The 15,044-nt window shown below is 44.3% G+C and overlaps 1 protein-coding gene across 4 annotated transcripts; it reads left to right on the forward strand.

The window, feature by feature from the left end:
- The first annotated feature begins 8,841 nt into the window (after window positions 1-8,841).
- Window positions 8,842-15,044, forward strand: LOC137780126 (homeodomain-interacting protein kinase 2-like). 4 transcript variants are annotated; one of them, XM_068568481.1, is made up of 10 exons: window positions 8,856-8,922; window positions 10,008-10,194; window positions 11,621-11,834; window positions 12,590-12,780; window positions 12,905-13,090; window positions 13,184-13,359; window positions 13,451-13,574; window positions 13,688-13,807; window positions 14,060-14,152; window positions 14,245-15,044. In XM_068568481.1, exons 3-10 carry the CDS (start codon window positions 11,774-11,776, stop codon window positions 14,995-14,997), a joined length of 1,704 nt encoding a protein of 567 aa, XP_068424582.1. In that variant the 5' UTR covers window positions 8,856-8,922; window positions 10,008-10,194; window positions 11,621-11,773; the 3' UTR covers window positions 14,998-15,044. The 4 variants fall into 4 exon arrangements, with proteins under 4 accessions (XP_068424579.1, XP_068424578.1, XP_068424582.1 ...); XM_068568480.1 differs by having other exon boundaries at window positions 8,887-8,927; XM_068568478.1 differs by lacking the exon at window positions 10,008-10,194 and having other exon boundaries at window positions 8,842-8,922.

Consider the following 15,044-nt stretch of genomic DNA (forward strand, 5'->3'; position numbering starts at 1 on the left):
CACCTGCACACATGCAATGTACGGCTTTTCACACAGGCAAGCGACTAATTCGACTGAAGTCAGCTCCAGCAGCTCCAGCTGAGAGAACACAGGCAGGTTCAAGTCCAAATCCATGAGGCTTACAACCCGCCGCTTTCTCTGAGTCAAACATGAGCTGTCCCGACAGTTAAACAGCATCGTCACTCGCTCCTCCGTTCCCACGCATTGCCACGTGCTCGTGGACGTTTGATGGAATGCGAGCGGGCACTGGACACCTGTGACAAGTATCGCTTTGACGCACTGAACACCAACATGAGCCCCTGGCTTTTCGACCAGCTTTGAGCCCGGAGGATGTTGGTCAAGAGAAGTCAAGTCAAATCAAATCAGATTTATATAGAAAAAAAATATATAAAAAATCTACAGGGAACAAAGGAAACAGGCAGGGAGACGTCGTGCGTTCGTCTCTGCAAGCAGTCAGCATCTGATACAACGCTAAGGGCAACAACAGCGCGGTATATAAAAAGGCTAATTACAAGTTGTGCACTGGACAATCTGGCTTCAGTTTCTGGTTTAAAGTGGGGGTCCTGGGTTGAATTTACCATCAATAAACCAAAAGCGGCTATAATAAGGTGCCAAGAGGATTCGGTAAACCAGGGCTACTTTTAGACTTAAGAATGGAGGCCGGTGTGGTGTGAGCTGGCGTGTTAGTGCTCCTACAGCAGCAGGGTGGACCCGCTGACCACCAACCGCCGGGGTACGGCACAAGGACTTTAGTAAAGGTTTTTGAAACTTGTATAATGATCTAAACAGGGACAACTGGCATCACTCTTTTGAGGCCCCTTCATGAGAGGTATTTGCCTCCACAGCTGGCTTCCACTCCCCCCCCCCTTGCCCAAGAACATCAGGCGCTGCATCACAAAAGATGCCAACAATGAGTCTGAGTGCCAGTTGTTTCCCCGCCTCATTTACAACCAGGGCATGGCAGTTTTTTTTCTCTCAACAAAACAGTTTTCGAAGGCAGGCCGCGGACGAGAAGTCGAGTTTATTCATTTGTAGTCACCGTTTCCCCCTCAAGTCTCATAAAAGCGCCGCACATAAACTCCTCGCCCCGCTTTCACATCCCGACGCGATCGTCGTGAAAATTTCATCAGCTCGCTCGTTTGTCATCGTTAGCGTCGACGGAGGTCACTCCGCTGCCGCCTGACGAAGCTCTGCAACATATTTGACACAAATAAAAGCTGTTGTGGCTCGGAGGGGGCTCCAGGGCTGTTTACTGTGGCTTTTATTTTGTTGTTTTGACACGGAACATTGGCGGAGAGATGGGGTTGGAGGGGCTCCGTTTTCCTGGCTCCGTCTATGGTGCAGCAGTGAACCAGGGCCTTATAAGTATTCTGGTCTCCATCCATAATCCGGCCTGCGTGAGTGGGAACCCAATGAGGAGATGAAGTATCATGGGAGCATTTCCTGGCACAGGAGAAGGGAAGCGAAGGGCACTGCAAGAGAAATACTATTTCAACAAATAATCCTTTTTTTTTTTATCATGTTCCCAGTCTTACAATGAGATTTTTTTCCTAGCGAGTGTGTGTGTGTGTGTGTGTGTGTGTGTTTTATTAACAAAACATTGAAAACAATCAGCATGCCAGCGTGGCACACAAAATTCTCTTGCACTTCTGATCTTATCCCAGTTATTTTATAAAATAAGGAGCAATTTTTCCAAACATATCACGCCTTTGGTGGTCTTCCTGTGGCGATTTTTCTCTTTTTAAAAGATTTTCCAATAACAGATTTATTTCGTCTGACATATTTTGTTGCAGTGTAAAAAAAACAACAGAAAAACATTGCTCTGCTGACATTTACTTGACATGTGAGATATTCTTGGATTCTCTCTATTACACAGAGCTGGGAAAGGGCAGGATAGATACATGCACACATACACATATACTGTACGGAAAGAGAGACCAAGCAGTCCCACCAGTGTGAGCCAGTCATGGGAATGAAGTGGCAACACTGCTATATTGAACTACTCTATAGTACATGAGGTGCAAAAAACAAAAAGGGTTCACTGTTTATAAAGCAAACAATGAACAGGAAACAGAAAAGCAGAAATGAGCATATACATATATATGTATGTATACATTTAATGTTTTTAAACAGAACCTATTTTGGACTTATTTTAAACAAAGACGTATTGTCTGATTGATTGAATCTAAAAACATCCCTCGAGGGGCGGCTTTGCGTGTGAACTCTGACTCCGACGGCTGTGAACTTAAAAAACGCGAGGGGGCAAACAGGCAGGGCTCCCATAGCCTCCCCTATCGTGCCCATTTTTTTTCCCGCATAATTGCTGCTTGTTCTCGGTGGTGAGATAGGTCATCATGGAGTCAGAGCCGGAGGCTCTTCAGCGGCTGGGTATTTCACGCCTGTCGATGGATCCCTCTTCATTTCTCTGCCTCCACTATTAAAAAGACACGCTTTGCATCGTCCTGTGGAAGTCGTTTTTATAGCTGCCTGAGCGAGGCTTACAGCTGGGCACTTTGGTGCGTGTGAAGCGAGGCCTCGGTTCATCCCCGGTCTATTACAGCATGTGCCCATTCAGTTTTTCTTTTTTTTTAACCACTCTTAATTCACTGCGGATCCGCTCATCTTTAACGTGGCCTTCGTACTGAAACGTCTGTCGGTCCTGTAGAACCACCAAAGAGGATGGATAGAAGGAAATAAAGAAAGTATATGTTCCTCACCACAGGAAGCTCCAGTTTAGCCCTACCTCACTGAGGGACAGCTCGCCAAGAGAGTGAAGCACGTTTGGGTCTTTTCCACGATGCATTCTTATTGGATATTTCACGGTCAGGGCGTGCATGGAGGCTTTTTTCTCCCGCCGCCTGTGCCCCCGCCTGCTTTCGCACGTCCGTGAGCCCCTCAGTCTGCTGACCACACCGAACCCTGCGCCCAAAACACTCTCTAATTGGTCTAAACCGCTTATTTGGCTCGTGCGCCCCAGCCTCCACCACAGAATGTTCCGCCGCTCCTCTGCCACAGCAAAGACTGGGAGGATGCAACGGGCTGTGGGCACAAGGAGGAGGGGGTCGCGGCTGGCATCGCCGGTAGAAGAAAAAAAAACAGAGGGTCATGTACGGAGCGTTCTCAGACAAACAGCATATAGCCTCGAACAGCTGACCTCATTAAATCTAGATGGTTTTTCTCACTAAATTAAGTGAATCAGTGACTGATCCTGCAGCTGGAAGGCAAAGCCAACACATTCTCACTCCCAACAAGTCAAATGCTGACACTTGGTCAGTAGCCATGCTTCAAGCAATGGCGCTTTACGTACCCCAGCCTCAATTTTGGACGTGTATGGGACGACATGTCAGGTTCCACTTGTTACATGCATACAGTCTCTTTTCAAAATGAATAATTACTTACTCAACTTAAGTATTGGGTTAGGTTAGAAAAACCTCCCGGTTGGGTGTTAAGACAGAAAGTGTGTTCTGTAATTGCCATTGGCAAACGTTACATAACAAAACTTCAGTGAAGACGCCCCTTCTGCCCTATGTGGACTTTCTTGCTCGTTATACAACATCAGTTGTGTCTCTATTTACACTCATGTTTTTTTTCTTCTTTACTTATGTAATCTCTTCTTTCAGTCTAACTTTGTTTTAGGTGTTATTAAATGTCAATCACTCTAGCCTACTCCACAATTTGGTCACTCACTCGTATAGACAAAGCTGTTTTTGAGACGTTTTTATGTTTTTGAGACGTTTTGATGCACCTTAAACACCCCTACACACACCTAGCATGCAACACTACTGATACCCCATGTTCTGTTCTATTCATTTCTACAAAATAGTTGTATAGTCTTATATTACGGGGGCGCTATTTGCAGGTCAAGACAAACATTCGCGACAGGCTGCAAGACGATGGTCTTGCAGCCTGTATTTTCAAATACGTTTGTTAAGTTGTTATGCGTGCGCATGCGTAATTCACCAATGCTTGGCCTTTTTTACCAAAAGCTGATCTCAAGATCCCCCTCCACATACAAAAAGCTGTAAACCTATGGGAAACACTGCAGTTCATACTAATTCTACCCTCTGATTCACTAGTGTTGTCTTTCTATGCTGACATTCCTTCATTCCTTAATGTTACTACATTCGCACCAAAAGCGTTATTCTATAACTGCCGTTCGTAAAGTATGGAAGTTTTGTAAAGTAAGTAAAAGGTAAAGTAAGTCAACATTATTTCACACCAAAAACAAAAGGTCTACCTGGTAAAAGTCACATGTTTGTTTGAACCATCCGACCTATCGCTTGGAGAAAAAAAAGGCGTGTGTGCAATTGATAATAATTAATTTAGTCTACTTTGAGTTCAGGATGGAGATTTACCAAAGTGGCTGAATTCTGACAAAGTGAGGTGGGTTTCTTTAGAAAAAAGGAATCCAAAATAAGTACTTTATGTGGTAGTCTAAAGTGTCGTTTGCAGGGAAATTTCCACCCATCTGTCTTCATTTAGTAATTTGCAGTTAGTACTGACCCTCATCTGGGCTTCTTCGCTTTACAGACCATTGACATGTTTTATTAACTGAAAAACAACATGCTTTTTATTATTCACGTCAATTAATTCACTTCACTCTGCAAAATATAGGCGTGGAACCAGGCAGGGTTTCAGATGAATATCTTTCTCAACATGTTTGGACTTTATGGTCAAGAGCACTGTTAAAATAGCTACATAGGTTTTACACATGACTACACAGGGAATTTATTACCTTTATTACATAACAGTCATGAAGCAATAAAGATGTCAGATCCCCAAGTTTTTGGATGTGGCAGCACAGGGCCTCTGAGCAACAGAAGGATTTTTACGACTGGTGTTTGCTGGAATTATTGAGCATCTCCGCCCTCGCTGAAATGTTCACGTTAATGGCTCACATAGCACTTTTAACTCCACAAGGGAAAAGGAGTCCTAATTCTGTTCTGTACTCGGTGAGTAAGAGCATTAATGAAGGACAGAACGCAGAGCGTGCTTCAAAGTGTGGGGGCTGAGGTCATTGGACTATAACAGTCTCACCTGATGATCGTGTAGCGCTGCCCTACAAGGGCCTACAGCTGTTGCTCTGCCCATAGAGACTAAGATATTGTGAAAAAAAGTTCACATTTTTCTTTGAACCGTGCAACAATTCAAAATGCAATTTACAGACATCGTCCTCCCAGTCACTGATGGCTGTTAGATACTGTAAAACCATCCGATCGCCACAGTGTCCCTAATGAATGTCACCACACCCAACGCTGCTCGCGCTAAACCGGAAGAACTTTTACAAAAGCATTACAAAATGTAAGTGGAGTGATGGTAAAATACATAAACACATTGCTCACCCATAAACTACTAAAGGATTTTTAACTCAATCTCTGATTGCGTCTAATGTTTTCCAGACTGCCAAATAATACCAATACGTTTTATCAGAGGCATGCTGGACAGTCATTGTTTTATATTCATACCTAGTGTAGGGAGTTGGCCTACGTTCCTATGGAGAGCAGATTAACCCCGGTTGAAGTTAACTCCCCCCGAAGGGTTTTTAATGTTCACACATACTGTACTCTCCAGGGAGGCCTTGGAACAAAATGGATGAAACCTGAAGCTTAGTGCCGGACCCCTTCGACCCCCCGAGGACGGCTAACCTCTGCTCTGCTGCTCCCTACCCTGCTTGGCCCTTGTGTGTGTGTGTGTGTGTGTGTGTGTGTGTGTGAGTGTGTTTTCTCTTTCCTCACTCCCTCGCTCTCCCCTGATTTCCTGGGCTTATTGAGTCATGATTGCGCGCCGTCGCCCAGTGACAGAGGGTGTCAGTTGGCTGTCAGGCACTCGGGATGCTGCAGCTGAGTCAACAGAAGACTGTCTCATGCAGACAGACGTGCATGCACAGCATCTATGTGTCGCTTGTATATATACATATATATATACATACATATACATATATATATATATATATATATATATATATAGAGAGAGAGAGAGAGAGAGAGAGAGAGAGAGAGAGCGAGAGAGAGAGAGAGAGAGAGAGAGAGAGAGAGAGTGTAAGGAACAGCTTTAAAAAATATATGGCTACATAAATACGCAGGGAGATATTTACTACCTCTTATGGACATCATGGAAAAACACAACCAGAGGCAAACTGCATGTTGTGAATGACTTCAGAAGTTGATGACAGACCCTGGCTGAGCAGAGTCCTCCCTCTGGCCTCTCTTATCCTCAGCAGACGGACCAATACGTCTCAGTGACGCACCGCAGGAGTTAAAAATATTAGCTCTTTTTCCTGTTCCCTTTTTCTCTCCCCCTCCTCATTCCATTCCCTTTCACTCCCTCCAGTTCATGACACTGGAAGCGTGCCAAGCAAAATGTTGACCCCGATTCCCTGGCGTCACTCGTGAGGCTGGTCCTGCAGGGCCTCGGCTCCGGCCACAAGCGGATCCGATTGGCTGTCGAGAGCCAACAGGTAACAGCCAACAGGCCGTGTGGAACTCGCTGATGCACGAGGAGAGAACTTTAGTTTGATTATTTTTGACAGAAGTCTGTTTTAAGCTTGGGAAAAGCTTTTTCTGCCTTAACTTTTTCAAAATAACTTCCGCCAACCGCCTGTCCCCCCCTACACCCTCGAGTCTCAAAGGAGACGGTCCAACAGGATTTATTTTCAAAGGGATTTGACATGTCTAATGTGCCTGCTGGTCTGTCACAAAGGGGTCAAGCCATTCTCAGAACCTCGAGTGGAAAAACAATAATTCAGCATCGAAGACGCCAAATTAGCACACTTGACCTCCTTTCATTCAACAAAATTCATGTGGCAAATGTCACTAAACATTCAGAAATAAGCAGATTTCTTTTTTCACAGAGAAGTACCCGGCCGCTCTAAATACAAATTGTAAGTATACCATCTGACCCCTTGATTCCTCTCCACTGGTTCTGCATGAGACTGAGCTCTTTATAGTTTGTTCATTTGTGGGTAACTGCCTGGTCACCGCTGCACCTCAGATGCCAGCGGGCCCCAGCCCAAACCGGCCTGCAGCCTGTGAGACTGGTACTGTGTGTGACATCACTTCCTGTCATTGTGTTGAGAACGCTGAGCCGAACAGACGAGAGAGCGGGGCCAGTAACATCCCAATCAAGTCTCTGGCTGCCTCCAGACCGGCGAAGAACAACAGAACTTACAATTAGAGGAAAAACATTGGACTTTAGTCCAGAAGTATGAGTCATAAGAGATAATAGCTGAACAACAGCCAGTTGCTTCGGTCATGGACAAGGATAGAAGGCAAATGTTATTTTGATGATATGTGACAAACTGCATATATGAGTGTCAATAATGAATGGCATATGTTAAAAATACAAATGAGTTGGAATATTAGTCAATTTATCTTGATTAGACATTTCTGACCCTTGGTTATTGATATTGATATCAGCATCAAAAATCCAGTATTGGTCATGCTCTAATTAACATTCATAATGTAGCCTGATGAGCCATTAATGTGCTTACGAGGGTTGGTAATAATTAAAAAAAACAAAACTAAATTAAACAATTACGTATTTTGTACTGTTTTTTCTTCTTCTTGTGAAATACTGCATAGTTATATCTCAACAGTCCTTTTAAAAACTAGAGAAGATTTAAAAAAAATCTCTCATCAGTTCCAAAAGTCTTTCACATGCAACCGGTGACGAGAGGTCACGAGTAGACGCGTCACGTAAACATTCGCTAATTTTGTTCGGGCTTCTTAAAACTCTACAGCAGCCCGAACGCTCTGTTCTGACTCGTATGCATAAACAAGTGTATACACTGTCTCAGAGAAGTTTGCTGATTCAAATTAGTTTGAAAAATCAAGTCTCCAAACACATCTGAGTCATCGCAGCGCTGATAAATATGCATGAACTCTTGTGCTGAACAACACTAGTCCATGGAAGGTAGCAGCAGCCCAAAAGCAATGTTTGTGTTCCTCTGTGTCGGTCTGCTGAACATCGGTCAGAGTGTAAATTGTATTTATTTAAGTCATAAGCCGCAACTGCACGTAACTCCTTTACAGTTTATGGGATGGAAAACGTCTGCTTGCCTCAGTCACGCAAAGTGCTTTCAGACACCTGCCAGTTTAAAGCAATGTTGACAGTTGACAGTCTTGCAACTCGGTGGCTGTCGAGGTGTTTTATCACCCATCAGGCTCTCTTGTCTCTTGGGGGGGGGGGAAACATACTTCACTTCTGACTGTGTCACTCCATTGGTGCCTTCGAGCAGTGATTTCCAACCAGGGGTACTTGTTCACCAGGAGCACTTCTGCACTTGATGGATTGTAGAGTAGCTCAAGTCATTTGAAAAATAAATAAATAGAAATTGTAATTGAATCTAAATGTGGAAAGGCAGGTAGGAGGTATCCTACCATTTGAACCCATGCAAGGGAAGGGTCAGAGTCTATGCGAGGGGGTGGGAAGCTCAACTGATGAGTGAGGGACAAAAACTTGGAGTGATTGCTTCGGCACATCAGCCAAGAAATATACATTACAGTCACCTGCATGTCTTCAACTGGGAGCGGAGACCATGTTCCAGCCTAGAAAACACAAGGCTCTGTGCTGTGCTGAGGGAAAGGGGGACTCATCTTAACTTACTGCAAGTAGGTATAATTGGTTCGTGTGCAGTGGTAGTTTATTTTTAATTTGTCAATTTCATTTTCTTTTACGCATTACTGTGCACTGACCTCGCTAATGGTGCAGTTCAGCTCCACATTGTTTACTTTAGTTGCTTGTTCATTTGTTTTGATTTAAAAAAAAATTGACCCTAAAAAAGTTACAGTTTAAAAATAAATCTAAATTAAATAAAAACACAGAATCTACAATATTGAGTGGGCCAAGAACAACAAGATACCACAAAGGTGTCCACAACGATATGGCCATGAGTGGATGGAAAAAAGCTGCCCAACTGGATAGGTGAGGTAAATGAGTCAGGAGGGAGCTGGGAGGAGACCAGGCTAAAAGTCATGGATACTTGAAATGCATAGCTAAGTAACGGATCATTTAAAGTAAGAAGTTAAAAGTAACGGATATGTAAAGTAATAATAGTAATTTAAGGATTTAGCCATACATTGGAAACATTGCTATCCTTTCCAAATGTAAGTCTTTGAGATGGAACTCAAGTAAAAAAAACAAATTCTGCAGCGTGTTGGAGATAGCAGCTCTGTTTGCCCTTCCTCCTTTGACTTGTCCGGACTGGAGTGGCAGATAAAAGCCCTCTAGATCACAGGGAGCAGCTAGCGGGCCCGTCTGCCCAAGGATAAGACGGCCCCCTGAGGACCGGGCCCCTCAACTTCAGTGACAAGTTAATCTGGAGAGGGCTCGCTCTTCAACTGGACTTATTCCTCTGAGTGTGTGTCTGTGTCTGTGTATTTGTATATGTGTGTGAGTGTGTGTGTGTGTGTGTTTGTCTCTGTATGTTTATGCGTGTGCGCGTGTGTGTGTGTGAGAGAGAAGAAGACAGGTCTGCACCAGGTGTGCAGCACACACACACACACACACACACACACACACACACACACACACACACAAACACGATTCTCTGCAAGCTTTGACAATAAAATCATAGTTCTCTCAACATCCTCCCTCCCCCCTCTTCCAAACATCACTGACCCTGCGTTTACCGTTCCCCGGATGCCTGCAGTATTACATTACTTGAGCTGTAACAGTAAATTATTCAAAAAGGCATTGATCAATACATTCACATTAATGTGTATGAACATAAAGAGTACCAGGGGGGAACTTCTGTCTCATCTCAATATGATCCTGTTGATGTTTACTGAGCGGAAAACTCACGCTCTCCCACTGTGATATCTGCCAGACATAATATGCTGTGTGTGTGTGTGTGTGTGCGCGCGCGTGCATGCGTGTGTGTGTTTGTGTTTTCTGAATCCTCCTGTGGTTAAGTCATATACTTGTGTATCCTCTTGCCTGTTGAGTGACTGAGCGTGTGTGTATGTGTGTGCCTGCGCTATGTTTATATCTCACTTGCTCTTAATTAGGGGAAGCGGTGAGCGTCGCGGCTCCGGGGGATTTTATGACTATATAAACATCATACATCATGATTCAGCCCTCCCCCTCCCCCTCCCTGGAGGCTGCCAAGTCTCGCTCAGATTGCTGTCGAGATGGTACCAGTCGGAGGGGGACGCAGCACGTCGTGGGAAGCGGTGGCTGATTTGCTTGCGCTGGGTCAGGAAACACACGCACACACACACACAGGGGGGGGGAGGGGGGGGTGGGAGGGATGTGAACGTCAACACAGCGTTTGTCTCTAAGTATCACATATGTTGAAAATCCAATCAAACAAATTAGTCACATATTTCATTTTAATATAGCCTCATTTCTGACAGCGGCAGCAGAAGATATAGTGTGTGTTACTGCCCAGTCAATACAATCTCAGATCATTTGTCTCCAGTGGTCCCGAGGAGATACAACTGATCAGCACATTGTCAAAACGATGATGTCACGTTGGCTTCCTCACTGCAAACACATGAGACTGTGTTGACACTACGCAGCCTGTATTTCACCACTCTTGTTTTCTTGTTATCTTGACCATGAGGATTAATGTATTTTCTTTTTTTTTTTCCTATCAGCATTTCAGTCCCTTCACTATCAGTCACCGGCACGGACTCTCTAAGCTCTAGCTCTTTTTTTTCTTCTTTTTTTTTCTCCCAGTTTTTGGCAATCCAAGAAATGTATGCTGTTACAAGCTTTGACGCCTGTATTTATAGAAGCAAAAATCAATTCAGTTTTACGGCATACAGTAAAGCTCCCATTTGTTTCCAACAATCCCACAATTTCCACTAGGCTGTTCATTTCACTGTGAGCGGAGAGCCATTTAACCCGCGAAACATGATGGATGTGTTGCGCGGGGCCACATTGTGCGTTTGCTGTGTATCTGAGGTTTTGCATGCTCTCCTCCGCTCTCTCGTACAATTATGGCAAGGATGCCGTATCATAAAGTGCTGATTTATCTCAAATTATAGAAGAGGTGAGGATTATTCTGTTTTAAAACCTGATCTTTCAAGAGATGAAATTGCTCCTCTGTGTCAAGACAGTTAATAGTCTTTGTGATGAGCAACTGCTGTTACTGGAAATAAGTAAGGAACAGCCCGAACAGCCTCCCAGGTTGCACCGTTGCGTGTTTTCAGCTCCAGTCTCTTCATGCGCATGTCTTCCACAAACTACGTTCCGACGCTGCTTTGATTAGTGTGATGTAAGAGCGCAAACGGACAAGCCTCGCCAGAGTCACAGCTTGCTCAGCAACACACTCTCCCAGTGTGACGAAGATCCGATGAGCGGTTCTTGAGATATGTGAAGGACAAACCTCGGGGCCGGGACGGAATCAACGTTGAATATGTTGTCACAGTTCGTAGCTGTTGTTACAATCTAGAAATTGTTTAGCTATTGTTCCATGCTCCACACCGATGCTAAAATACATAGGATTATTATGAAGGGACTTTGCTTTATAGCTTTAATTACATTGACTTTGCTCCGAGTTGGGCAGTGGTGAAAAGTGGTGCCTGCATTTGTATTAAGTCTGTCCAGCCTGAGTCTGTCAAGAACACCCTGTTGAGTTTTCATCTTATTCATCACAAAACATTCTGTGTTTCAGAACGTCTTCTAAAGGACACTTTAGAACAGAAGAACGGAACCCTGCAGATACATAATGAAGGAATAAGAAATCACTTCAGTATCATCTGTTCAGACAGGAGACACAGAAAGACACATTGCTTGGGAGTAGCAACAACAAAAAACTTAACACAACATGTCGCTTCCGTCTCTGAGAGAGATAAACCTGCAGTCGACTGGGACCTCCAGTCAAACAGGTGAGAGAGACGTAACGGGGAAAGTCCAGAATCTGCTGTCAATGTTAAGCTACTTTTTTTGTGATGAAGTTGTTGCTATTTTTGTCAAACCAGCGGGGCTTTTGTACAAAATACAGCTGATTAACTGTTATCTAGAAAGGGTTTGTAGTATTTAATAAGCACCAAGTACGGATTAATTTGGTCAAATAAATACCAGGAAAGTTGTGAGATTAGATCAGTTTGAGACAGAATCAAAGGATCAAAGACGAGGCCTCCAAACTGCATGTTGCATATTTGATCTGAATGCACTTGAAAGTCTTGTGTTCGAGCCTGTTTTATCAACAAACAAACAAAAATATACAAATAGACTTGAGTTACAGCGAGAAAAAAAAGTATAAGAAAGTAAAAAATGAAGTATAATAAAATATTGAAGTAACAGTGTTGTACTTTGAGTCCGTGGTCGGAGACGTTTCTCATCCACTTAATACTGTTAAATAATCTTTTGGATGATCTTGAAATCCTCTGGATAGTTTAACGAATCCTCATACAAAAATAAATTAAAATTATTTTTGTGCTATTCTCCTACAAATGTCCAAAAACATGAGAGATTAGCGTGCCGGATTATATCATTTGTATATTATATACATACAAATATCATGTGTTACATTGTACTGCTTTAGGCATGAACAGTGATTGAGAATAGTTGATTTGTATGTCCATGTGCAGAGTGTGGATTGAATGGCGTGACATGTTCTCGCCCCATGTTTCTGTTTAAGGCCCTGCCGACTTTGAGGTACAACCCTGTGACGTGCTGCACAGCAAGCTCAGTGTGTACCAGCTGCAGTACCTGCAGTTCACCGGCTGCTTCAGCAATGTTGCCAAATGCAAAGACGTCAACACTAAAGACATCGTGGCCGTTAAGATCTTCAAGAAAAGGGGCACCGTTTCAATTGAGTCCAACAGAGAGGTACGTCTGTGTCTTTGTCTTTGAGTAACTTGTTCTCAGTAAAGGCCTTCTACTCAGAGCATTACTGCCACAAAGCTGTGTCAACCTGCTTTATATCTTGTTTGTGTTTGTGTTGTCTCCACAGCTGGCCATCCTGAAAAGGATCTGTTGTCTGGCCCCAGAAAACATTGTTCGGTTCTTTGAGGACTTCGAGCACAAGGGACACACTTGTCTTACCTTTGAATTGTTGGACAAGAATCTGCACGCGCTGCTAAAGGAGGAAAGCAGCAACTGTCTCTCACTTCTGGAAATCAGACCCATCGCACAACAGGTTGATCCCTCTTGCACCAAGCAATGCTAACATTGTTGTCTTGCATATCTAACGCTCATCAATGCATCTGTATTTCTGCTTCTGCCTCTGCAGCTGCTCACCGCGCTCGAGTCTCTGAAGACCGCCGGTGTTGTTCATACAAATATCAAACCGCAAAACATCATGTTGATGAGGCAAAAGCCCCTCAGAGTCAAAGTCAATGGCTTTGGTTCAGCCATCACAGCCACTGAAGTTCAGCTAGGCGTTATCATGCAGCCCGTAGCATACAGGTGGGTTTTTCATTCGGTATTTTTCTGTCTTTCTGAACTCGTGCCACAATGGTGAGCGTTCTAATAATAGATGTTTGTCTCACGCCCGCAGGTCTCCGGATGTAATTCTGGGCCTTCCCGTCTCAGAAGCAGTAGAAATGTGGTCTCTGGGTGGCGTCTTGGCGACCATGTTCCTAGGCAGCCCGCCATTCCCTCAGCGGTGCCAGTATCATCAGGTATGTCATCTGCTGCACTTGGATTGAAGACAGCTTTGTGTCGAAAACCCAAATGAAAACTCAATCCGTTTTTTTGGCGGATGTAATTTCATGTTCATTTATTCTTTATCCAGGTGAAAACTATGGTGGAGAAGCTGGGTCAGCCGGAGGACACACTCCTAAGTGACGGGGCCCAAACTCTGCTTTATTTCAACCCAAACCAGGACTCCACAACACCGGCATGGAGGCTCAACGTACGTTACACTGTATTGTCAAGCTATATTGTCAAGCTGAGCATATATTATAATACGTAAAAAGGTCTTTGGAACTAAGGCAATATGAATATTCATGAGTGCATGGCACTATAATTATACAGTGATATAAGCATTATTATGCATTACAAGTATGTTAAGATGCATAACAGACATTATTTTATAGAACAAGTGACTGATTTTCTAAAGTTGGCTGGAATTCCTGCAACTGTAAATGTCTTTGTGCTGTTTTAGACAGCCGAGGAGTACAAGGCCGTGACTGGCTTCCCGGCACAAAACCAGAGCAGCAGCTCAACGAGGTTCAACTGTCTGAATGACCTGGTGATGGTAGGTGGCCCCTTCTTCTCCTGCACATAGGTAACAGCGACACTCTGCAGTGCAGTAATTTGAACCATGTTTGACCTTGTTGTCAAATGCAGCTGAACCCAGAAGAGAATGTTGTACATAAAAGGAGATTAGTCAGCCTCCTGAGTTCTATGCTGCGCCTGAATCGTCAGACGAGAATAACGCCAAGTGATGCTCTGCGCCACCCGTTTACAACCCTGACCGAGCTCGATGGCGAAGAAGTCATCGCCCCTGCTGCCGCCGAATCAAGCAACTCTGATGTCGAAGACTTACCTGCGGTTTGCTTTAATGACGCCTCAGATTGTGCCGCGGCGCAAGCCCATTCAGGCGACGTGCCCGCGATGACTGGCGTTGTTTCAGCTGGTTACGAGGCCTCAGAGAGCACTGTCTCTGTATGCAAAACCTTACCAAGCGAGTCTGTGAGAGCAGTTTTAGCTTCCACTCGCGGAGACCCAGACGCTGGGGCCTCGTACGATCGAGCTACAGATGCCAACGCTGGTCCATCCGGGGATGAGAATATAGCTGTGGTCTCTCCTGCCCCTTTGGAGGCTTCGGCCGACCCAGCGGCATCTGACCTGTACGACGTTGTTTCGGCTGACGAAGCTTCGGCACCTCCGCATGAATCAGACGAGCGTGCAGTCTCTCGTCCCTCTAACTCCTCTGACTTCTGTGACTCCGCTGGCTCTGACGGAGTTTTAGTCACCAGGTTAAAAAAACGCCAAGCGAAAAGGATCAGTAGATTCTTAAGAAGGATATTGAAGACCTTGTGCTTCTGCTGTTGCTGCTGTTGCTGTTGCTGTTGCAGCAGCGGAAATTTCGCGAAATAATTTTTTTGTCATAATTTTGCTTAATCTTTGTAAGAATAAACAAACAT

This window comes from Clinocottus analis, unplaced genomic scaffold (assembly GCF_023055335.1).
Source record: "Clinocottus analis isolate CAN_PGR_092001 unplaced genomic scaffold, fCliAna1.0.p SCAF_8, whole genome shotgun sequence".
Classification (NCBI taxonomy): domain Eukaryota; kingdom Metazoa; phylum Chordata; class Actinopteri; order Perciformes; family Cottidae; genus Clinocottus; species Clinocottus analis.

What these genes read in the sequence shown, in the direction of transcription:
- LOC137780126 (XM_068568478.1), top strand. Translation starts at nt 11,774, where the DNA reads ATGTCGCTTCCGTCTCTGAGAGAGATAAACCTGCAGTCGACTGGGACC. An exon ending in TGGGACCTCCAGTCAAACAG is followed by an intron (nt 11,835 to 12,589) that starts GTGAGAGAGACG and finishes TTTCTGTTTAAG; the next exon opens with GCCCTGCCGACTTTGAGGTA. An exon ending in GTCTGAATGACCTGGTGATG is followed by an intron (nt 14,153 to 14,244) that starts GTAGGTGGCCCC and finishes TGTCAAATGCAG; the next exon opens with CTGAACCCAGAAGAGAATGT.